At 42.2% G+C, this 25,415-nt stretch overlaps 3 protein-coding genes across 5 annotated transcripts in view; 1 reads left to right on the top strand and 2 right to left on the bottom strand.

Moving 5' to 3' along the window:
• The window catches only part of LOC120956542 (protein PRRC1-like), a 261,026-nt gene that overhangs the window by 116,678 nt on the left and 118,933 nt on the right, over positions 1 to 25,415 (top strand). Inside the window, exon 6 of one of the 2 annotated variants that reach the window (XR_007452750.1) lies at positions 25,016 to 25,171. The exons of the other annotated variant lie outside the window; for it this stretch is intronic. The gene's annotated coding sequence lies outside the window, so the exon portion shown is untranslated. Of the gene's footprint in view, positions 1 to 25,015; positions 25,172 to 25,415 lie in introns of those variants that run through there. 2 annotated transcript variants of the gene reach the window in all.
• Positions 1 to 25,415, bottom strand: part of LOC120956543 (zwei Ig domain protein zig-8-like) — a 170,777-nt gene that overhangs the window by 102,232 nt on the left and 43,130 nt on the right. The gene's annotated exons all lie outside the window — the stretch shown is intronic.
• Positions 199 to 3,671, bottom strand: LOC120956541 (uncharacterized). Its single transcript, XM_040378068.2, has 10 exons — positions 3,567 to 3,671; positions 3,407 to 3,496; positions 3,138 to 3,342; positions 2,924 to 3,067; positions 2,662 to 2,857; positions 2,426 to 2,600; positions 2,109 to 2,361; positions 1,781 to 2,046; positions 731 to 1,708; positions 199 to 596 (listed from the first exon to the last, which is right to left on the bottom strand). Exons 1-10 carry the CDS (start codon positions 3,622 to 3,624, stop codon positions 316 to 318), a joined length of 2,646 nt encoding a protein of 881 aa, XP_040234002.2. The 5' UTR covers positions 3,625 to 3,671; the 3' UTR covers positions 199 to 315.

Here is a 25,415-nt window from a genome sequence, read left to right as displayed (position 1 = left end):
AAATTCAATTAAAACATTTATATACGCGATTGCGATCGATCACTGTCGAGAACAGCTTCGAGAACTGGTTATATTTTCATAACAGGCTCTCTGCTCGCATTGAAGCTGATTAGTTCGTTTGTGTTGCACATCTGGCTTAGATTAGGGGGGGTAGATAGAAAGATCATTGGTGTAGTAATTTGTAAAAGCAAAAAAAAAAACAACTGGTTTTGTTGGAGTATTTTTATTTAAGTTTTCTTGGTCTCATTAATCATTAGCCACAAATCAACCTCTTTTAGAATACAGACTCATTATGATGGAAGTTTTTTTTATATCCTATAGAACACTTTTGATCCACCCCACATACGACGATATACGGCTGTGAACGTTCACCGTGCGATCGCCCGCGGTCACGTGACTCATGATTCCCACCAAATACTGCACCCGCGTGCCATCATCCATCACTTCCGACCAAAATAGAAAATCTCCTAGGGATACTTTCGTATCGTGTGGCTGCACATCAACACACAGCTGGTTGGAGCTAAGACCTTCCTCCAGCGCCTCACAGTCTCTATTGTACATGGCTGTAGGATAGACATACGAATCAGTTGTACCATCTGAAAGAAGATAAGAGAGAGAGAGAGAAAGCGAGAGAGAGAGAGAGAGAGAGAGAGAGAGAGAGAGAGAGAGAGAGAAAGTATAATGTTGAAGCAACGAAACGTAGTCACACACTTTGATGAACACAACTCACTTATCACAGGCTGAATCATTTCGAACGGCGTATGAGTTTGATTCTTCCAAAGACATGCCGGATTTATCGCTATTGTCGATTGATCAATTGCATCTTTCATTTTAATTAAAGCGATATTGTTCTTGCCACTGGCCACATCAAACTCAGGATGTAAAATAGTTTCTTCCATGTTCACTACAGGAGCTGCCTCATTCAAGCCAAGTCTAATGACGGAAGGAGCAATTGATTGCTGCTGTAAGCATTTGGCACTAGTCAGAACAGCCTTCGAGGTTATCAGTGTTCCTCTACAGCTCCACTGGGCTTTAGCATCTCCATTTCCACGCCAACCGACTTCAACAAGATATGGTTCTGGAATATAACCCGTTTCAAACTGCGCTTCATTCGTGCTTCCACTACTCGCCTTGATGCGATGCGCACATTCATCCAACTCCCGACCACTGGCAGTCGTTTTGTTCACCATATTCTCATACGGACAGCAAACAACGGTTGACGTCTGACAAAAGACCACCCGTCGGTTGACAGAGAAATCGTATCGAATCTTGGGGCATCTGGTAGCCTCCACACACAGCCCTTCCGCACCGTCCACATGCCGGCAAGTATCATTCTCCTCCAACTCCGAATGTAGGAAGTGAACCGATCCACTGTCTTTCCTGTAGTCGGGAAGCAGGACCGATTGCAACCAGTCAATGTGGCTCGACAAGCGTACACCAACTGCAGCGCGACCAAAGCCACAGTCGCACCCAAATGAGTTCAGTGCGTACGCATAGCGGAACTGCTTGTTGAACTTGAACTTCTTCCCTCCGATTGGTCCACCGGCTGCTTGTTGACATGTTTCTGGCACCAGATAGGCTTCATTGCCAAAGCACAGATGCTCTTCGGTCAAACCGTTCGATAGATTCTTTGAAAACTCTTCCGGATAAGAACATTTATTTATGGGGAGCACATTGGCGCGCGCTATCAGCTGGAAATTTTGTGGTTCTATCAGAAGAAAGAGAAACCACGATATATTAGATCATCCAAATTTGTCTTTAATCCATTTGAAGAAATTACCAAACACGTCCACCGATGCATTGTGTAGACTAAAGTAATTAAGATCACGCCTTCCGTGCCCGGTCAGCTCAACAATGCTGTCTGCCAGATCATTCTCATGCCATATACAAAACGGGACGAAAGATCTAAAGAACACGAAACGGGTTCTCACCTTCAACAGTCCAATGTTGTTGTAATACTGTCCCTCACGGTATCCAGGATGGTTGTAATGTTTCACCACGGTATTGCGCTCATTTCCCATGTACATTACAAACGTGGCCCGCTTCCTGAAACACAGAAAGAAATCAATTGTTTGACATATATCGAAATGGTTACCACTAGCCATTACCCATGGTTTGTGGTGCACTGGGCCAGCGTTAGCACGGTATCCTCATCTATGATCAACCCATAACAGTCTTCCCGGCTCACTGAATAGGCTCCGTAACCAATCTCAACCATCGCATCGGTGTATCGTGGCTCCAAACGCCTTCTGGCCGGTGTTACCACGTCAAAGGTGTCCGTCTGATCGATCAACACTTGTTTCTGGTACTGCCTTAGATGGACGTAACGCAGAGCACATTCGGCTTCTTTAAATTTCCACTCTGTAATTGAAAGGGTTAAGAACATTCAATATCCTTTACAGCTATTATCATACAGTACACAAACCCCATGCTGGCTCGCCACTAGCTTGAATTGTAGAAACAATCCACTGAACATAGGACGATACCTTTGTGTAGGGAGTCGATTTTTGGCACGATACATTCGATGGTGCACCAATCGCAACGACAAATGGAGTTACCTTTCCATTGTGATTTAATGGTACCTGAAGAGAGCCACCGTCCTGTACAAAAAAGAGTCTTTCATGATGCGTTCTTATCGAAACACTCTCAACGCATTCTTACCAAACATGAACCCAATTCAGTACTTTCAACACACAGATCCGTACTTAGCATACGATCACAACCATCGAGTGTGGGTTGGACTTGAGCTTTAACAACGTCTGATGCATCTGAGCCACTCCATCCTGCCAAGGTCATAGCGTGAAACTTCAGGTCTTCATTGTTCCAAAGACAAGCCGGAACAACTGTAGAGCCCAATCTAAAAGAAAAAGCAAAGAGCATTTTTGGTTACACCCAACCTTTCCTCCTTCTCGCCATTACTCACTCCACTTTTGACTGCAAACGTAACAGTGCAATGTCGTGCTGCGTAATTCCCTCTCTATACTCAGGATGGCGTACAGCTTCCGCGATCTTTATCTCCTGCATCTCACCAGAAGCACCCAATCTCACCACATCTGGAGCCATGGAGCTGTGTACAAGATTATTTACAAACAATTGCAATATTCCCATCAAATGAAATGAAACATATCGTCACGTACTTGCCATCCGTTGTACAACGAGCTGATGTTAGTATGAAGTTTTCCCACACCAGCGTTCCACTACAGTTCCAACGGACCGTTCCATCGATACCGGTCCAACCAATACGGCCGAGATGAGGAAAATCACTCATCTTTTGATGCGGCCTTTGAAAGACGGGATAAGAACTTTCCACCGGACTGTGTTTGTAGTATCGCATATGACAATCTGATCAGCCAAAAACAGAAAATAAGGTATTTTTCCAAGAAAAGGAACAATCCAAACAACCAACCATCTAACGATTCGCGTACATTGGGCATCATCGTTTGCTTCCTGTTCAATTCGATCTCCATGTACGCCATAAACGTACGATCACCATTGCCTGTAAACAAATACGTCCGTAACAGTAACAGCCTTGTTGTGCGGCAATCATTACAATTTGAGCAACTTACTGAATCGATTCAACAGCAATGCAACAACAAACACTACACTCTGCGTTATGCACAGCATCTTACTCTCGATGCTGCCACCGTAACACTGATAATGCGATGCGCTCTCACGAGACCGCGCGGACAAGTGCGCACACTGTACGACCTTGAATGGCCGCGTACGTTCAAACAGGTTTCACGGGAAAGTACGGTCATTGGCGTATGCTGTTACACTTGCGCTAGCCGTTTCAATAAGCCGGTTTTTGTATGTGCAACAAATGTGTTTCACGTAGTGTTCGTTCGTTAATCTTCTTTTCTTTACTATAGCATATAAAATACTTGATACTATCTAATAATTAACAATGCAATAAAATACTTATTATCCAAGTTATACTGTACATTTTCAAAAAAACCTTTAACGTTAAAAAATACTGCAACATTATTATGTTTTCATTGTAAAAATTCATTAAGCCAGTCTCGTGGTACAGTCATCAACTTGTACGACTTAATAACATGCCCGTCATGGGTTCAAGCCCGGAATGGACAGTGGTACAGGCAGGCCTTGACCGATAACGATTGTTGAGCCAAGAAGAAGAAGAAGAAAAAGATTCATTAGGTATGTTATAAAATCATCACTAATATCATAATAAATAAGAATTTTAAGCTCTTAACGTAACTAATTGTAGCCCAGGAAGTTTTCTCCCTGGATTTTTATAACTCCAAGTTATATGTTTTTTTTTTCAAAATTTTATATTTTTTGCCATTATGCTGGAGTGAAGAAAACGCCGAATAGTGAAGATAATTGTGTCTGTTTTCTTTTTTTACTAAGGAATATCTATTAGAAACTGCCGCTCTAGCCGTAAAAAAGAGGACAAAGGAATTTAATAGGTTGGCACCGAGGATGCACCAAAATATTTGTTTTTTCTTAATTCGCTTGTATCTTGTTTCTCACTTGGAAGTTCAATCGTTTTTGCCCAGATTCCTAAAGGTTTTCTAAAGAAAGTTTTTATTTCGAAAAACCAAATTCAAATACAGTGGCGTTCACCCAAAGCCGGACACCTCATATTTTAACCTATTTCCGAGATTTTAGACGATAGCGATCTGATATTTTGCAGCGACATAGCTCAAGAGTGTCTTCAATGATGACTGAAAAAGTAGTCTAAGCTTTTCCGATAAGTGGTCTAGGGAACTGTCCAGAGCGCCGCAAAGTCAGATTAAACGTGAAAATATGAGGTGTCCGACTTTAGGTGGCCGCCACTGTACCGAAACCAGCACCAACACGATCATAAATAAAAACTGTGTCACAATAAGAAATTTTAATCCAAATAGCACTCGTTAAATACGTTTTCACTAAAAGCACGAAACAGCGCTTGTCGATTTGAATTCATTAAATAAAAAAAACACATACAATTTAAAATCTACTGTACCTCAGTTTTTTTTCATGAAAGCTTCTTCAAATCAAACGTAAAGTATACCAAGCAAATTGAAATAAAACAAACAGCAGGAACAAAACAGCCTAACTACTATTCAATTACGGAAACGTTGCTACACAAAATTCCTCCCATACCATGCTGCTAATGAGCATCAAAGGAACAACAACGGCTTAATACTCTCCCCAAAAAGTGTCCACGATATTCAAAACATTGAGCAAAACAGTTTGTTTTCGTTATGGTACATTGCAACATTGGTACATTTTTCTACTCTAACCACTCTCTCAGCGTGCTGTAACTTCCACCACTTACAACTAATCAGACAAAAGCGGCCCAAATAATTTCTCCCATCAAAAACGCTCCTCATCGCGATCCATCCCACAACAGTAGTGAAACCTACAACGGACCGGATTTTAAAAAGATCCTCCAAATGGTCTCCAGTCCCAAGCTTACTTCGATTGGTGACAGAGTATAATTTTTCCCATTTTTGTGTCAGTTTGGTTTAGTCAAAAGCTTCCACGCTAGTCACTACTGTTAGTAGAGAGCAAATTATTATGTCTTCATTTTACAGCACACAGCCAAACACGAATTATGCACAGTGAAGGACCAAGTTTTTGTACTTTTGAGTTTCAAAGTCATCATTGTCGTACACTCCAGTGAAAGCTTGCGAAATGAAATCTGCGAAATGAATTATTCAGATTCTTTATACAATCTTATGTCGCTATGTAAATTTGCAGTCTCCAAATAATGTAGCAATAGCACCAAGTGTGTGTTGTTCTTTTTCAGCTTGTTTGAAATTCAAACTCAAATTTCACAGTGCAATGTTCCTTTTGCTTATCAGTTTACTCTTGTTTCCTCAACGATGTAGCTTCTTGCCTCTGTAGCGTGTACACAACACAACACCAACTTTCCCATGCCCGACCGAGGATGATGATTTAGCTTTGTCAAATGATTTTCTTATTCTAATTCAAAATAATGATTTGCACTCGAGTTGACATAAAGTTCCATCATTTTTTTCTACAAATTAAAATACACATCGAATAAAACACAGTTTCCACCGAGAAGAAACGCAATACTGCTCAACGGCAAATTAAGTTAATCAAAATAATACCAAAAATCAATCATCGTCATGTTTCCCGCCGTCAAACTACGCGTATTTTACTACGACTACGACCTTTGCTTGTTATCCATTCGCTCTTTCGTCCGGTTGAAAGCGAATTCGGTGGCCAAAGCTCGTCCCAACAAATTGTTTTCAATTTTCTGCCGTGACAAACCAGTAAGCTGGGGCGATCATCCAAGCTGGAAGGCCCTTTTTCCGGTTTGCCATTCCGTTTACTTTATCTTCCTCAATATTTACTGCTCGAAAGCCCGAGTCAATGTGCAAATGGTGATGGGGAAAAAGAGAGGAAGAGTGAAATTGAAATATCGCAGCTGCTGCTACTGCTGCAACTGCATCGCTGCAAATCGATCTCCATTTTTATCCCCGACTCTGTTTTGCGGTAGATAAGCAATAGTGTGATAGCGAAAGATCGTACTGAAATAAATTGTTCCTTATCCAAGCCCTGAAGGCCCTGCTTCAACAGTGAAGGAGGGAAGAAATTGCAAAGATCATAGTGGTCGGCTTGCGATAAAAATTCATCCTCATTACCCTTCCTCGAGAGGTTCGTACGGTTTGATTTGTCTTTGTTATTTCAACTGTTTCCCTTGCCATTGCGTCCAATTACGCCGTATCCAAGCCCAACTTTTCCTAACCGGTAAAGAAAAAAAACCTTCATAAACTCTGTACCTACTTCCCTTGCCACGTTTCATAATGATGAAGTTGGAGTTTCTTGCATTCGCGCAAGCTCGAGCTTGTTCTACCTGCAGCAAACGTTTTCACTGGATTCGGATTTCGATAAAAACAAAATTGGTGATTGATTTCTGAATTAAATTACTATCTATTACTCACGGTCCTGGAAGGTCAGATGGTGCACAGTTTTTGCCATTTGCATAAAGAGGCTAAAGGGAAGCAACTTTTTAACTTTTCTCTGGCTTGCTCTCGGTGATTGTGTCATTCGTTTTGTCGATCGGAAGGTAGTTGCATCTCAATCTTACTTAAGAAATTGTGTTCCCATTTAAATTGTTTCTTTCACTTCACTGTGATAATATCAAATGGTTGCATTAGACTATTCTAGTATTATTCTCATTATTAGTTTTTAGTCCTTTTCGGATTCTTCAGAAAAGTTATTATTGTTTTTAACATACTTAAGTAAACATTGTATAACAAACCTTGTGGCACACAAATTTTTAAATAATGACATGATTTTATTCCTCAGCAAAATTTTGCATCTTCTTCTTATCTAGCCTCCAACCAAGAATCTTCCCATGCTTCCAAAAATAAATAATTGATTTCAAGGTGGTTTTCGCCCTCTACCTCTGCTAGCTCTTTTGCATCCTTCTTCGGCAGCTATCATCCACCAAGACACTCGTCAGCTGCCGAATGTCCTTGTGCTGCCTGGATCTTGTATCGAGAAGCTCCACTTGAAATGAGTGATAGAAAGAATTAAATTTCGATCGATAGATTGGAGTCTTTTTACTCGAAGGGTTGTCAGCTATCTCTCGTGTATTCCTTCTGTGTTATTATTCTTTCCCATTTACCTCATTCAAGCACAAAAGAGGCAAATTGGGTAAAGGTTGCCATCAGGGGCTGGTTTTCATTTGTTAAATTGCGTCATTTATAATATGCTTGACTCATCGCATCGAACGAACCGGCTCGAGGAACGATCGAAACGAGTGTGTCAAGGAGGTGCACGAAGCTTGACAGGGTGAGTGACTCCTTTTGCTCATTTTTCACTGATAACGAACTGGAGTGCGCGAGTGTGAACAGGATGATGTGATAACGTATCGGGCAGGTAAAACATACACAATGAAGCAAATAAATCGTGTCCGGTATAGAAAATTATCTCATCCACCTGCTATAATGATAAATAAACACTGGATGCTAATAAATATGGAATAAGACCACAAAACATATTACTTATAAACTTTCAATTAAACCGATGATATGTGAAGAACGACGTTAGCATTTACTTGAATACTGACATTTAATGTTTATTCCAAGTGAATAACTTAACTCGGATTAAAACAGCTACTATGAAAACAGCTACCGTTTTCATAGAACATAAACTATTTTCTCACAAAGCACAGTCAAATTTCACTGTCAAATACACTTACTGTACATGTCAAGTATTCAAGTACCTCCAGCATTTGGCCCTTTAAAACACTAGCTCGAATAAATTCTCAAGCATTATGAAAACGCAAACCACCCTGTCAAGATCATTGCTCTAATCGGCCCGGTTCAACCGACCACAGACAAACCCATTCATTCTCAACACGGTACTGCAATCTGTAGCAGAGCACCGCTTGCACCGTATTTCTAACGTCTGTGCGCCCGAGACACTCTGCTGTGTTTGACGTTGACGTTTGAGAAATTAAAACATATTTTGTAGATTTCCATACCATAATTAATCAACCCTCTCCCAACATTCATCTTAACGATGCTTCCCTGCGTACCTTCCGGATCGGATCTGGAATCGTTTAACCATGAAATACGAGCACTTTTGGGACCACCAAAAACGATCCCATCACCTGACGCACAGGGCTTTTGGGTTGAAATTCAGTTTGCTGCGCTGGCAGGAGATCCACATCTGGCAGCACAGTTCTGTGGCACCATTTCCCGGTGAGTTGAATGTCACGTCATTTCTATGAAAATTTATAACCACTCATCTCACCTGCTCGTTTGTCTTTCATTCAGGTCGGGGACGGTGTCCCAATGGTTCCAGAGTCACAATTCACTGCATGATTTTCACGCTTACCGCAGTATTCAGTAAGGTTTGCTAACGACACCGCCAGTAATTTAAAGCAAAAGGATAAGGGATCCTTCAAATGATCATTACCAGTGAATAATATTTCCCAGCCAAAGTGGAGCTAGGACACGATTAGTGCTTAGCTCGATGCGGACACTAACGTCCTTTGCACCAAAACAATAAAGGTTAACTATTGCGGATGGAAACTCCCTGCGGCGGGCACACCTGTTCATATAAATTAAGCAGAGATGATGGTGGTTCCAGCAATGATGAATCTTCTGCTCCTTTCCTTTTGCTGCTGTGTCAGCGGTTACAGTCTAAGCTGTGTCATAAACTTCTAACTGTTTAAAAATTATCACTATCATCGACAGAAATACGGCGATAACCCTCAGAGAGAAGTTTGAAAGTATGTTCCTTATCAACTAAAGTGTCTGTCATAGTTGAGCTATGTTCGTTATACGTTATTAATCAATCTATTCATCGAGCAAAGATATATCAAATCAGATTTTTTTTGCTGCAGTGTAGTTCATATAAATTATAATTCAGCACGAAACAATTAGAATATGTTTACTCATTATAGTTGATATACCTTTACACGAAGATAATTTTAAAATATTTCACATAATTTCAGAAGCTGAGCAAAACAGAAAGTCCGTCTGGTGTAATCCTTGCAAAAACACCGCTCTACAAGTGCTTAGGATCAAATTTTCATCGTCTCATCCTACGCAGCAAGTTACACGATTGATTTAATTATAGACATTTGGAGCCCGAGCTATTTGCTCAAAGTGCGAAATAGAATGCAATTAAATTTAATGAGTCGGCTGTGTGCGAGTGTCGCAAATGACCGTATGATTACATCGTCCGTTCCTATAGCTCGGTTCGGTTGGGATGCGTAATTGTATCAAAGGTTGGAATTAGGATTGATTAAATTTCAACGTAACTATCACGCATTTAGCGCATTTGTGTATGTCGAGGGGTGAACCGTTCTGTCAGATCTTTGGGCACAAATCCGAATCTACGTAGGCGTGATGTACAGATAGGTGAACGCACTTTTGAAGTCGTCCCAGAATTCACCTATCTGGGGTCAAAGGTCAGCAAAGACAATAGTATGGATGCTGAGTTGCGTGCAAGGATGCTGGCTGCCAACCGGTCATTCTACAGCTTGAAAAAGCAGTTCACCTCAAAGAACCTGTCGCGACGGACGAAGCTGGGACTATATAGTACCTATATGCAGCGATCCATCACCAGGTTTGCTATATGTAAAATCCTGGGTAGATTGTCCTCCCCCATACCTCCTTACGAGGGCAGGTGTCGGCAGCTTGGCCTGGAACTATTGGAAAACCGCCGTTCCCATGCCCAATCCACCTTTATTGCCGCATTACTCCTTGGTAATATTGATTCTCCTTCCCTTCTTTCTTCTATCCCTTTCTACGCCCCTAACCGTGTTCTTCGAAACCGCCCTCCCCTAGTGATCCCTTCCCGCCGAACTGCAGTGGGCCGTAATGACCCCCTTCTTCGTGCAATTCGTCGATTTAACTGTGTATTCTCTATGTTTGATTTCAACCTTCCCTTATCCTCTTTCCGATCCCGCATTAGAACCCTCCATAATCCCGTGCTGCCTTAATTTTTAATTTTTAAATTTAAAAATTCTAATTTTCTAAAAAAAAATTTTCTCAAATTTTAGATAATTTGTTGTTCATTTTTGTTAGGTTAGGAAATTAGGTAATAAGTATTATTTAAGTATTTGTGTAACCAAAAGGTAGACAAATAAATTTGGATATGAATATGAATATGAATATGAATATATAGTACCAGTACTCACATACGCCTCTGAGACATGGACACTGTCCAAATCTGACGAAGCCCTCTTAGCCGCGTTCGAGAGGCAGATGCTCAGAAGGATACTTGGCCCCGTATGTGTGGAAGGACAATGGAGGAGCCGATATAATGACGAGCTATACGAGCTGTACGGCAACCTCACTGTCGTACAGCGTATTAAGCTCGCCAGGCTCCGGTGGGCTGGCCATGTTGTACGCATGGAAACGGACGACCCAGCCCGTAAAGTCTTTTTAGGCCATCCACAAGGACAGAGGAGGCGTGGTAGGCCCAAATTGAGGTGGCAAGATGGCGTGGAGGCGTCCGCCATTAAGGCCGGAATAACGGACTGGCAGACGAAGGCGCGAGACCGTGAGCGGTTTCGGACACTCCTGAGGCAGGCCAAGACCGCAAAGCGGTTGTAGCGCCGGATAAGTAAGTAATGCAAATCTTTTACAAGATAGACTTTTTCATTTAACTGGCCCATCCTCAAACGTCCGCCTACCAAGAATCTAATGTCACAGGATAGGCATATTTAAACTCCTATAACCAACCGGAGCCAGTTTTTTCCGGTATTATTCAAACTACTCCATTCAGGTAAAGGCACCATCTCGTTCCATAATCCTTTTTCATGCAGGTCCTCCTTAAAATGGCGAACATATAGCACTGCTCTCCAAACCGGTTCACTGTAGCCATCGGGTGTATCATGTAAGCGGAAGCGATAAAAAAGGATCAACCATTTAATTTGTTCCCCAAATCTCCCATATTAACCCTTTATTTGCCATGGATAAGTCAGAATCCCTGCAGGTGGGTCGAACCTCGACATGAGAAGCGTTGAACACACCAAACTTCCAGCTGCAGGCACTTCTTATTTAAACCGCTACCTTGCACGCTCAAATCAAGAGATATCCTGCTGAAGCAGAAAGAAAACCTTCGGTACTAGGAATTATTGAAGAGAAAATCATCCGATCTTAAACTTTCTGGAATTGGGACGCGAGTAGGATTGGTAATGAGGTTGATTATAATTGTACTTTTAGGAAGGGGATTTGTTTTTGTCCTCCGAGAGCAAAGTTTCGGAATAAAATTCGTCTGTGTTCATCGATGTATGCGAAAGAGATCATTCGTATCACTTGGCTATTTGATTAGCGCAGCTCGTCCATCAGTACGTACTGTTCCATGGATGAACCGATCGACAGTTCGAACAGACTATCAGACATGGCCCTGATAGTCCAGATCGCTGGAAGCATGTTGTTTTACGTGCTAAAATCCAAAACAACTTTTACCCGGTTTCACTGGAACCTTTTCCCCCTTCTAGCAACTCGAAGTAACTCGGGCGTTGCCCGGGCTAACTCTGTTAAGAAAAAGCCCACCATAGGCAAAAACCTTTCCTGCGCCTAACGGCTGTTGATGAACAAGGGAAAGTGATTTTCGGAATCTTCAGGGGTGAAAGATGAAAGCTCATGCTATTGGACTTTTCATTGAAGTCAGCTTGGTTCATATCCATCGGAACTTCCAACGCTGAGTTTTCGTTCAATTCGTGTCTTCCTATTCAAGAGCTACTGCAGGGCTAATGGCTCTATTACAGCACCTCGTTATCGTGTTTTCTCTATTTTTCACGAAACAATACACATTTTTTGGAACGAAAACCAAACACGCATACACACATACACACTTACGGATAGACGCTGGATGGAAAAGGGATTAGACACAAAAACATGCCTCCTGCTTAAAACAACTCTATGACCGCTTATCCCGGTCGGTGTTTTCACTATTTCACCATGCCAATGTTTATCTGCATATCCATCAGGCGGCCGGAGCCACCCATTCCCAAGAAGCTTTCCGCTTGTTTTGCCTTCTCCACTCTGTCGTCGGTTGTGTTGGTAAGCTTAGTTGCTTTGGGGTAAAACGTTTGAGGCTGTCGTTTCGTCGTAATCCCGGAATAGCCAATCAGATTGAAAATAAACGTCCAACAAAGTAACACCTACAAGGGGACTTCCGTATCCTTTATGGAAGAAAACTGTTCGAGGAGGGAAGAAGCTGAAAGTTTCTACAGATTATCCGGAGCATCTCTTTGTTTCGGATCAAATTTCCATGAAGAACGTTCGGTCCGATAGTGGTTGGCTTTTGTCCGCAAGTTTGCTAGTATGTCTGTTAACTGGCCCACTCAATAGCCATTGTGATGGTATACTTTATCCAACACCACGTGTTTTCCGATGATTATGACGTAAAGAGCGTTTTTGTCCTTCTATGGCCTGAAATTATGTGCTGTACCCTTTGTAGCAGATTTACTGCTAACAGTAGGTCACATCTAACTTAGCATTGCCAAAAGCCAGGTAAAAAGACGTTAACCACCAGAAGCGCAAGCGCATAGCCAGCAGACCGGTAAAGAAACGTTAAACACCAGAAGCGTAAACGTTCTCGTGTTTTACCCCAGAACATAAATAAGGAAAACGCGCCACAGATAAGCAATTAAACTTCCGTAAAACCCAGGCATAAACAGGAAAACGTTCGCTGCATCCACAATGCACGGATAGTGGATAAAACACAGGCACGCTAGGTATAATTTAAGAAACACCTGTAAAAAAAACCCAAACCCGGAAAACCAAACGAAAGCTCACATTTGACAAACATCTGGTTGTCAAATGTGTCACAACTTTCACACCATCTTTCTTATAAATAAAGCTCGAATTGATGGCGAAGTCAGTTCACCTTCCTTAGACACGTAGATCACTCGTGTTCTGGTGCATCTCACCAATTTGCAGATTCCGCCGAAGGCTCTGCCCAATTTGATAATCATTTTTGGTTATCAGCTGTTCAGTCAGTTGACCGATCAGCATTACCCTCATCAAAGTAAAGTGCACGTTTGCACTAGTTCCACCCAACTTCTCCCACGGTGTCCGATTCCGCCTCGGTCATCAACTCGACGCGCAAGGTCGATCCAGTCCGCGATTCCGCCGACGTAAGCAAGTGCTTCTTTTCGAACTTAGCGTAAGTGTGAACGGGTTGACGTAACCGATACGCGACGAATGTGTATACATTTTGGTGTCGCGTTCCGTACGATCCCCTTCCTCGTCCCACACCCCTTTCACTGCGCTCCGCGCATTGACTCACCGAAACGGTTTGAGAAGCGCGGCCGAACCTACCACATGGCGACCGAGACAGTCTCCGAATCTACCACACCTTACCTATACCATTATCGTTCAAAACATTAGATCATGCTTTATCCTGTCACACAATATTGTGCAACTAAAGATGAAGTCATCCGGTACCTCGATGACCTAGTTCTTGCTGTGCAGGGCGTTTAAAACAATCTCAGAGAAAGGAAGAATCAAAATAAGACTCATAAAAATCAAGAAATAAAAAGAACTGACGATATTGCGAGAATGAATGCTGTGTATTAAACCAGAGTGAAGTAAACCATTTAAGAAATGTATGAATGGTTGTCTGCACTGTAATGTTGCTGCTGTTTAGGATTTTCATTACGAATCAAAACTATCGCTTGCATTGCGGCGTTGCTATTAACTAAACCGTTGACGCAATTTTTACATCAAGTCTTCATTTTTTTGGCTGTAACGTTCATTTTTTTGCTATCAGTAAAAATCAATTAATGATAGAATAATTCATGAAAGAAATTAAATCATACCTAAACTGTTGTCCATCACTATGAATCCAATCACTCTGTGTTAATTCAAGCGACGTATTCAAATCGAAAAACCTTTTTTCTACATCCACAACCGTTTGAAACTCCGCCATACTCACTCAGCGATGCTTCCACTAAAATCGTAAACACATTTCAATTTACAACCAGCTGAAACTATTCCCACGCATTTTGAGCAATCAATTAACTCGACATCTAATTGCAGCCAGAAACGTTCGATCGCTGTGAAGCAAGCGTAGTTCAGTTGTATTAAAGCTCTAACGCCACCTCAAACAAGCGTAATCTTTCACTCAAAACAAGCGTAGCTGCGTGATGATTTCGCACTAAGAAACCGCCTTCTCTTGCACCAAATCCCTTCAAACCGTTCCTCAATTAAATCTTCGAAGCCATTTTCTTACTCAATCTTACCCCGTGTTACAAAACACCATGTGGCCGCCATGTTTCACTGTGTGAAAGCAACTGCCGCTCCAGAAGCTGCTGGTGCTATTGACGGAAGTTTCTAATTAAAACTTCATTTTCTACCTCGCTCGCTTGCGGTAGAAAAACTCGCCCCAAAGCAGTGCTCTTGTAGTGGAAGCTCGCGAGGTTTGTGCTTCCCGGGAGGAGAAAGTTATCTACACACGTGTTGTCTTTACTTTTTTTCGCTCTCCCTCTCCTCTTCTCAACCTCAAACCCTCGAGTACTTCAACAGTGAACTTCGCGTTTGCGTTTGCCAAGGTGCATCGGAGCATTGCAATGCATATGCAAAGTTGTTTGTGTTTAGTTTCGTACGAGGTTTCCTCCCATTTCCGTGTGTATCCAATAAGCACAGCTGGTAAGGAAGCGAACCTTTAATTCTTTCTGAACCTTTCCACATGCGGCGAAGAGTTTTGAATTTTCAAAAAATGCACCTTCTGCTGATGCGCTGTGCCCTTTCCATCCTACATTGAATCTGACTCGCGTGCCAGCGAAACTGTGCAACAGGTGCATCGCCTGAAAAGAATAACTCCCGGTGCATCTGTGCTCAATAGTTTTGCAATTTTGCGCACGGAAAACTCCTATTCCAAAGTGAAGAATAAGAACGAGATTGAAAAAGAAACAACTTTCACGTCATCCTAGAACGTGACGTTGAAAAACATCTTCAACCATGCAATAATTAAAACTCGATTCCGGTTAGCGAAAGTTTCTACGCCAATGCGAGTGGAATGATCGAAGCGCACAAAAAGCCTCCTATGGCTCTTTCAATCGGTTGAAAGTCTGTCAATGCACACGAGAAAGCAATTGAACTTCTTTCATTGCTAGCTTCTTTATCGAAAATCCAACACCGTTTCAACAACCGGTCGATGACATGCAGTGATTAAGCGCCTTTATGAAAGTTCCTGGCAGCACCTCGGATTGACGGAAAGGCAGAGTGTTGTTGAGCGTGTACGGCTACATTAAATACACAACATCTCATTTTCTCGCTCAACCCTTTTCAGACCATTCCTCTCCATCTGAACGATGGGAAAGGCTATTTCGGTGCAAAAGCAATACACTCAGCCACACGACTTATATGAAGCAGCTGAAAAAACGGCTGACTCATGGCAACGGGTAGGGTAACAGGAATGAAATGAAATGGAATAAAATCCTCCAGCAAGGCGTGTTGTGCAATAACCGTACCACGGTCAATCTTCGGCACACTTTTTGGTTCTTTGCTGGGGGTAAGTGTTTGTGCAATCAAATCTCAATTCAAAGCTCCTCCTTCTCCTCTTCTATTTCTGCTTCAACGCTTCGAACATGGGACAAAACAATAAACAGGACCATTTAATGTCTCGAGCACGACGTTGCACCCGGAAGCTGTCCTCACGGGACGTTACATCCTTCATTGCCATTGTGTTTGCATCAACAAACACAGGATCGTACACAGTGCAATCGATGGTTTCAAGTTTTGTTGAGAATAGCTTTACTTAGTTGGAAAGGTAAAGGAACGTCGACAATTGATGCTAAATCCCTGCTTCTTATAGCTTCGAAGCACCATTTCCCATCCCGTTTTGGCCGTAAGATCACACGGGATTACCAACAACTCAGCCAGTCGAGCCGTATACTATCGGCACTGTATACTTATCCCCAAGTGCCGAAGAGTGCAATTGTTTGTCCAACATTGTTGCTAAAGTGCAATTTTTCATCATTGCTCGCTTTTTGCTGCCATTTGTCGGTGACAAAACCTTTTACCTTTGGGGTCCTGGGCTGCAATCGAGTGTGCTGTGGAAGAGCAGTTTTCAAGCGACGAATTAAATTGGATTCTCGCACTGTTCACCTGATGCAGAGCGAAAGCAAAGACCGGGTGTGGCGCTACATCCGGTGTCAAATCTGGTTTAATGAAGATGAATCGAATACTAACCGAACAGTTCGACCGCAGTGGAACGGCGATATAAAATCAATAACTTTTCACACAAATCATGCAATCCGTTTCGTGGTCATTGCGGGATTGAGAAATGCAGATGTAAACTTTTCTCAATGTGGCTGTAGCGGTATCGTCTTGAGTTCGGCAGACATCGCGGTGTAGTGGACGGTGTAATAAACTCGCTATAAACTGTCGCTATTTTAAATTACAATGTTGCAGGATATGCTCAGTGCAAAGCATTCAAATGATTCAATAATTTATACAATAGATTAAATAAATAATCTCGTTGATGTTCAGCGTGTCATTACCGCCAGACCAAATTATCCGCATGGATCCTGACGATTGCGTATTGTCGTTCCAATATGTTCCTGCGAGGGGCAGTTGCAATAATAATAACTTGTTGTTTAAGAAAGCGAAACGTCATCGTCGAAAATAAAGCTTGTCACATAGAAAATCCTTAAATTTTTTCCTCAAATGGTTACGTGCAATATTTCATCGCTGCACCTGCAATGGAAGCAACAATTACTAAAACTACTTCAAATTTAAACAATGTGGAGTTAAACAGGATGGACATAGGCATCTTTAATCCATCTCCGTGTGGATGCAGCAAGCAGCGCATGTTTTATTGCATTTACCTGAGGAGAAAAAATAGACAAAAAGGCGTCCCGGAAAGGTTGCTTCCATGTGCGTGTACTTTTCCTTCCGCTTTTTAAGTATCAGGCTGGCAACAAGGGTGTTGCTCAGATTATTGCAAACTTCCGGCTAACTCATTACCATGAGTTTCGTAGCCTCGCCAAACGCCCGTTTTCGTGTCGTAGGAAAATGGTCATAGCAAATGAAAAATAGCAAACTGTGTGCCACTTGAGGGAGTGTGTGTGTGTAAGTGGTGTGCCGCAAACACAGGGTACTCTTGGATGGTGTTTGTTTGGCACAGCGATGGGTCCGGAAAGCAGTTAGCTAGTATCATTTGCTCGCCGTGTTGCATACATTCTGACGCTAAAGCTTGTAAAAGCGTAGGTTGTATACGAGATGAATTATTAATAGTGGTGCGCGTGTTTGTGCAGCATCGCTTTATTAAGCGGACACAATTGTATGTGTGTTGTTCACAATCTCGCAAAAAGCTCTTTCCATTGCAGGTATTCAAATTGGCTGTGACCATCTATGCTGGATGCGTTTTTCCTTCTTCGATGATAAAATTACCAAGAACTACTAATACCACCACTGCTACTGCTCTTTTGTGAAAAGAGTAAAAGTTGCACCAGGTGACTCAGCATGAGATTGTGTGCTGTGGAACACGCTTACGCTGCGATAGTCCGCACGGGGTGCAGTCAATTTCAACCGGTGTGTCTGAGTAACTTGGTCCGTCGTCATCGTCGTCGTGCGCTGGAAAGTTTTCCCATTTTACACCGTGTGTACTCCATCTAATTCCAATCAATTACATGCACCAGGGACGCCTCGTTTTGGGTGGTTTTTGCGCCAGACACGTGCGCACGTTTCGTCTAGGTCGTTTTCTTGATGCAGTGTCCCTTAGCTCCCTATACCCAACCACAGTGAAATGCACTTCGTAATTTGGTGCACAAACGACACGTTTGCAATGTTGTCTGTTCTCTTTTTTATTTGGTTGTGACAGGAAATGGCAACATTAGGTCTAGATGGAAACCCCCTTTGCGGACAGTGATGATGTGCAGAACGAGGGGGAAAACGTTTTGCACGCTGGTAAGTCATCCGTTTTCGCTCTTTTTGGGTGCAATCGATGAACGGTGAACGTGTGTAGTACTCCTTCATTGAATGAAGTTCTTCCAAAACGTGTACATTTTAGACCAAAACGAGAGGAATACATACAAGCAGTCTCATCAACGGATCACACTGGGTTTAAAGTTTGTCCTCCAAAGAGAGTATTTTTTGTCACTTTTATTTTCCATCCACAGCCTGTCCTTACGCCGGGTGGCCGTTGATGAAAATTTAAAAGTGCTCTATCAGGTGACGGTCATTCTGTTTGGTCCTCGTTTTCGACTCGTGTTGAAAGTTTTCGCTAAATTGGTTAAAGTTGAAGTGGATTTGGCTGACCATATGACCGCGTTGCCTATGTGTGCCAATTATTGCAGTACTTTAACGCACAGAGTTTGAAGTGTAGTTACTGATGTTGTGCCAGTTGGATAATGGATAATTTACCCGAGGAAATAGGACACTAATTTAACAGATCGAAGACCGAGACTAGGAATTGTATATTTTTTATGACGTTTTTTTGCAGAAAGCTAGAGCTTGGAGCAATTGAATCTTTCTGCAAAGTTTTATATCGTTTGTTTAAACTTCAACAGTATCGTTACTATTAATTGGGTCGAGATGTGCCGTTTTTTAAGAATTTGGAAGTTTGGGAAATGCCGATCGTCTTCGATGATAACTCAAATACGAAACAGTCTCGAACTTGTAAAATCTTGATCATCGTCAGTTCCTGATGTCCACAGCGAAGATAACACTAGTCTTAAAAGCATTGAAAATTTCAGTCCCGAAGTCATCATCCCCACTGATAGGTCGTTTAATGGTCGTTAAACTAATGGCCTAAAAGTTTTAGACCATTGCTGATTGTGTGTAATTGTTGTCGTTAGAATTAGTCTCGCTTATTGTGTAAGCTCGAAATTGAAGTGTGGTTTGTTGGGAAAGCAACTCAGGGAAGGTATGTTGATGTCCATCCACAAAGGACATTTAGAGCTGGTAAGCGATTGTTCGATAATCATTACCACGGCAGCTGTTGGTGACTGAGCTTAGTATGCAAATGCGAATGCATGTTACAAGATTTGGAAGCATTTGTGGGTAGCTTTAGTAATGATTCTGCAGTCATTGCTGTGGTGAGAGATTGCAGAAGAACCTAAATTCGAGGGACAGACAATAGACAATAGATATCTAATGATAGTTGCCTCTCAAACGTCTGGCTGTTGTACGTTGTTAAATAACGAGTAAAGAACATCTTTCAGGTTTGGATTTTCTGCTCCTTTTTCCTACTCTTCCTGCTTGTACCGATTTTGAAACTATTATTCCCCAATAATTATTCGTCGATAGAACCGTACGAGATGTTTGCTGAAAAGAGGCCAAAGACCATGATGTGTTCGTTCCAGATATGGTAACCGTTGTTGATGGAACGAATCAACCGATAAAGGCTTTATGTAGGCATCGTTTCACAGAGGTCTAGTTTACAATGTACACATCGGACCTAAGGTGAGTGAGATTTGGGATCATCGGTTTATTGAACGTTCGATTTTGATCCATTTTCCACGGGACACGGGAAGGGATGGGTTCTGTTGCGAAATCACTGTACCATCACCTGACCCTTCTGATACAAGCTAGTAACAAATTGTGCAAGCATTGCGTATTATCTGTCCGATGGGTGATGTTCCTGTTCGTAGCATCAAAATCATGTTTGTGAATAGTTGATTACACTTTGATGACGACGTATCTCAGATAACGAGACTCGGGTACGTTGAGCTGCCCCGATGGAGGTGTCACTTGTATTTCAACTCGGGTTGTATTTCAAATCTGATCAGTTTGCACCGTTGCGAGACACTTACAATTTTTCGTAACAACCCGTCCTCTGGTATTGAATATCGATCCGCTGGGGAGTTTCGGGTTCGATTTTAATTGATTGTTCCCTCAAGTGGCATTCGAGCATGCGGACGCACACGCTACTCTCGTTTAATTAGTTTTCGGTACCGTGTGATTTGGTCGGAAAAAACGATGTACGGTCACAGACTAATTTCGGATGCTCTTTGAACGTTTACGAGCGTTATCGTACGCGCAAGGACGAATTACCAAGAACCTTTTGGAGTTTCTTGGAGTTGCGGCGCTCACTGCTTGATGTTATTTTCACTTGATTGGGTCACAGTATTGTGAAGGTTGTACCTTTTTTCGGAGACATCTTTCTAGATATATTGTAGGAAGGGTTTGGCTGGTCGATTCTGGCGCAACGATAAAATGCATCAAAGCGGAAAACAGGAAAAAGGTATTCTAGGGTAAAATGGTATCTTGAACCATAAGCCTAATCATAGACGGAGCGTGAAATTTGCTCTATAAAGAGATGATGAAAAGTCGTGTAAATGGACTTACAATCTATTAAAAGCATTGTGATGTTGTTCGCTAAACATGCTCTATTTTGTAAAATATCTTCCGGGGTTCTTCGGTACCTTTTCGGTTGATTTTTCACTTTTTCCTCCATTTTGCTTACTCACAGATGATGAAGTGAAAAGGGAACATTTGACCGTTTTTGTCGCAAATTGATCAAGGGTTATCTTGTCTTGTGTGCTTAACGTTTCTTAGATGTAACAAAAGGTCAAAAGCAAGGAGCTTACTGCTTAAAACACGACATAGACGCCTAAAGGTATGCAATCCTTCGGCATACTAAACTTATTAAGCAATTTAGGCCTTAACTGTCTTCACTTAACTTAACTCTATGAATTATAATAAGTTTTGGCTCTACGGGAAGTTGAAAGCACAAGAATTTACCAGAGCCTAGGGAAGCTTACTACTTTGCACTTTCAATGCAACACGCAACGAAAGACGCAACGCCTGAAAGTATGCAATCATGCTTATCTCATTATTTATGCATCAATTACACTGGAACGAGATTGAACGACAAAAGATTGAAATGATTACATTACTTAAATGATTGAACTTGTTCGTCTTTTCCCAGAATTTCTGATCCGTTTCTATCCTAACCACTCTCCTGCTTATTATTCCCCAGTGGATAAATCTTTCCGCATGGCTACCGTTTGATATTTGCCGGCTGAAAATGCTTGTTTTAATTAGTGAACAGGAGCAAGAAGCAGGAGGCAAAATATCAAATCATCCTGCAAAAGGACATTCGATGTACCGACCTTTATCGTTCGATGAAATGGGATGGTTTTAATTAAATTTTATTGTATCTCTACTACGTATTGGTTTTGTGTGGTTTCGTTTTGGAATCGCTTACGAACGTAATGAAATTATGCGTTTTTGTAACGATTGTCATTTTGTTAAACCCCTAGAGTGGAGAGATACACACATACAGAGGGAGTTAGAGCGACAACGAGTGTCTGCAAAGTTGTGTATCCGCATCTTTAATCTGTACGGAATTACTGCATTCTCTGGCGGATGTTTTAAATTGGACAAACTTCGGCACCTCTGTACAGTCCTAACTTACCCGGCTCGTGTCCTTCCCGTTGAATTTCCATCCTAAAGTTCTTGACTAATCTTTTACGCAAAGTGCTGCTATCCCTCGTCCGGAGATTGGCTGCATTAGCGTTCGTGTTAGCTTTTGGTGCCATATTTCAACCGCGTCCGGTGTTGCACAAGATGGTACCCTGAAGGCTTCTCTCACCCCACTCTCAAAAAAGGATTAACCGAGAGCAAACGGTCAAGGATGTTTGGCCAGGGATTTGTGCACGCTTCCGGGTGGATGTTTGCGCCCGGTGTGGTTGCAGCTGCTTAGCTCCCGGGACATTATGCAGAAACTGGACTGCACCGAACCCGATTATGCAGAATTCAGTTCACGGTTTCATCGTTTGCGATTCGCGCAAAAATCGGAAGCAACCAGCAATGCGATAACTAACGGGATGAAAAACGGCGCTCGGTTTGTGGTATTTGCGCACCATCCATATCGATTGGCTATCTTTCGCTTGGAATGACCATTGCTCGATGTGGTTAGATGCCTTTCGGTGGTTTTCAGAAATAGATAGACGGAGGATAGAGTGCAAATAAGTTGTTGCGGCGGCAGGAGGTCCAGTTGATGATTAGTCTTTAGAAAATGGTCCCAGAACCGAGCGCTTGGACAGTAAAACATTGGCTCGGATGAAGGGTGGTCACTCGTTTGGAGAGAGAGTTTACTGCTAGGGATGGACCAGTTTGCCACAAACATATAAGTGAGTATCTAAATTGAATTATAAACTATTTTTCACATCGAAGCGTGTTAACTTGGTCGTTGCAGAGAGCGATGGGATGGAATGACGTCCTAATATTCTGTTCCATTTGGTGACGTTTTGTGCACTGCAGCATCAACCGCTCGAACGTTACTGCACAGACACACAAATTGAAAGTTATCGAACACAATCTACCTTCACCGAGGCATCCATTCGAATGAAGGAGAAGCCAGTCGTTGGTTGGCTGGTGCTGTTTGACCGGATGTCGAAAATCGCCCAGGTGGTACCTGAAAGCGTTACAAGCGCCAGTAAGAGCGGATGTAGTTTTTCTTCCATTCTTCCATCACGTTGCAGCCTTTTCGATTTGCCACCGTTGTGACTAGTAACATAGTTTGTGTTTTCAATGCTTGTCCTGGATGACGAAGGGTGGTTGTTCTGGTTACGGAGGAAAGCCGGAATCAACGTTTGAGCTGAATTGTTCTCTCGTTTGCTTCCGGTTGTTTGCAGTAGTTTGTACTGTGTATGGATGTAGAAGCATGCCCGATCCTTTGCTGATTGTTTTGGGAAAGGTCAATAAAACAATTCGCTTGAAATTGAAACGAAGTGAATGAGAGATTTTGAAAATATTGCTTTTTTAGACAATTTCGGTGGGTAATTGAATTTAGAAATAAAGTAAGAGAAATTGATCAAAAATAACTTAAGATTCTAAATCAAGTTTGAGATTAAAGTATAATACTAAATGATTTGGTTCGATTGAGCGTCGAAAAACGCTTCAAAGTGTTTTCCTATTTATCATATTGAATACAGCTTGATAACCCATTTTACAGTCGATTGAACGATCGATCAATATGATTTTAAATGTTTTCCATCAAACTTCACGTGTCGATCGTTGCTCCAGTACCTGTCCCTCCGTTGAAGCAAAGCGGACTCATTTAACGCTTCATTTCCATTCTGTTTGGTCCACCGATCTGTCGAGATGTCAAAACAGCAATGGCACGGAGTTTACGTGTTACTTTGTGAGCAGTCGTTAAACAAACTGCCAATTGAATTGATTGACCGATTGATGTTGTTCGTTCGTGAGGAGTGCTTCCGCGTTGTTTCCGGTCCGGTTGTATGTTTGTTTAATATAAAGCATACAAACAGAGACAATAATGATGATGTGATTGGATCAACGAACGTTATTTGAATGCACAATCATGCATTAAATGGGATGTGGTGTTCCGGGTAATGTAAATCGGTATGGCTAGCTGTACGTGATTATGAGGAATTAGAACACAGATAAGCAAATTACAATAAAGGGCATGGGTTGATGGCTTCATTAAGTGTTTAAATAAAGAGTTTTTGTAGCAAAAAATCTGCTAAAAATGCATCAAGAGTTTAAATTCATGATCTTTTCCTATTTGTGAAAAGGGTACTCTTATCAATTTTCCACTTCGATTAGCTGCCCTTGCCAAAGGATCCTTCTAATGCATCGATAGCATCCCGCCGTAAATCATCAGTTTTTAAAGCCCCAAAAACCGGAAAGGAAGGGTCATTCATTTCTTCATCCATTTCGCTGCTCATTGAGCTGTGCTCTCCCCCATCTGTATGTTTTATATGTGTTAAAACCATCTAACTTTCATGCTCTATTCGTTTTTATCCCTCACAGACCTCACACACCGAATGGCACCGTTCGTACACGTCCGTGTCCCGCTCGGATATGATACTGACCGCGGCCAAAACGATAGCGACCCTATACAAGCATGCCGTGCTCGACTACAAACTTACCGTGGCGTCTCAGGTGGATTCGGCAGTGGGAGCAGCGGCCGGACCATCCACTACCGGCGGCGATGGCGGGGACGGCACATCCCAACCGGCGGAATAAGAATTAATGTTCACCATCATTAGGGCTTGTCACTGTAACCAGTACTGAGCTGGTGTTGCCCTCTGCAGGACTGCGAGCAGCAGCTGGATGGACAAATGAATTAAGCACATGTGTGTGGAAGCGTTTTCGTGACGATCGTAATGCAAGATATTGCAAAAGAAGAGGTTTTGTGAAGAGCTGCACGGTTTTTCCACACAAGATGAAGGCGGAAAAGGTCAGCATTTAGAGGAGCTTTGTAGTGTCGCTCTTCACCTTCTTTTACAAACCCATATCGAGAAAGACAAGGTATAATGGAAAAGTATCGACCAACAATCTCATTGGGAGTGAACAGCAGCAAGAAAGGAGTGAAAAAGCACATACAAGTTTTAATGTTCTTTTGGGTGGCGCCCGTTACGTGACGGTGTAGAATAAGAGAATCCTTTTTTTATTGTTTTGACTCTCCTTCCGAGACACCGAGATTCGCTTCTGCCCGAGTTCGCTACTAATGGGAAAATTGGCATGATTTTCAATTTATTGATTCAACCCATGAGATTTAACCGACCGACCCGGATCACAAAAGAATCGCCCGGGATTGCCTGCGGAACAGGATCGCGTGAATCTCGTACGTTCAAAAGGTGTGTGAGAGAGGGAGAGAGAGATAATTTCTTGAAGGTGTCGAGCGTGCGCTTATCAAAATTATACGACCATAGTTTATTATATAGCACTCGTTGAAACTGTAAGCCTATTATCGTAATAATCACCAGTAATAAAACGCAAACTGTAAACAGTCATTCTTAACAAAATGGAACGAAATGGAACGAAACTGGCCCCAAGGAGAGGCCGCTGTTTATCTTAATTCGCTTTTTATATGTCCGGCTGCAGTGTCGCCCTGGTGTCGGAGTGTTCTGAGTTACAAATTAACGAAGCGGACGGTAGAAAATCTGCATTTCTTGTTCTTGTTCATCGCTGTGGTGTTCTCGTTTTGCTCGACAGAACTGTTGAAGGTGGGTCGAATATTTGCACGGTGTCAACGTT

The sequence above is a fragment of the Anopheles coluzzii genome, chromosome 3, assembly GCF_943734685.1.
Source record: "Anopheles coluzzii chromosome 3, AcolN3, whole genome shotgun sequence".
Classification (NCBI taxonomy): Eukaryota; Metazoa; Arthropoda; class Insecta; order Diptera; family Culicidae; genus Anopheles; species Anopheles coluzzii.
The sequence above is the reverse complement of the archived record's forward strand: the minus strand, read 5'-3'. Positions and strand labels throughout refer to the sequence as shown.

Bases quoted from the DNA above. Each gene is read 5' to 3' on its own strand.
- LOC120956541 (XM_040378068.2), bottom strand. From the start codon at position 3,624: ATGCTGTGCATAACGCAGAGTGTAGTGTTTGTTGTTGCATTGCTGTTG. The intron at 3,343-3,406 runs GTTGGTTGTTTG...TTGGCTGATCAG, and splicing joins TGTACGCGAATCGTTAGATG to ATTGTCATATGCGATACTAC. The intron at 2,047-2,108 runs GTAATGGCTAGT...TCTGTGTTTCAG, and splicing joins CAGTGCACCACAAACCATGG to GAAGCGGGCCACGTTTGTAA.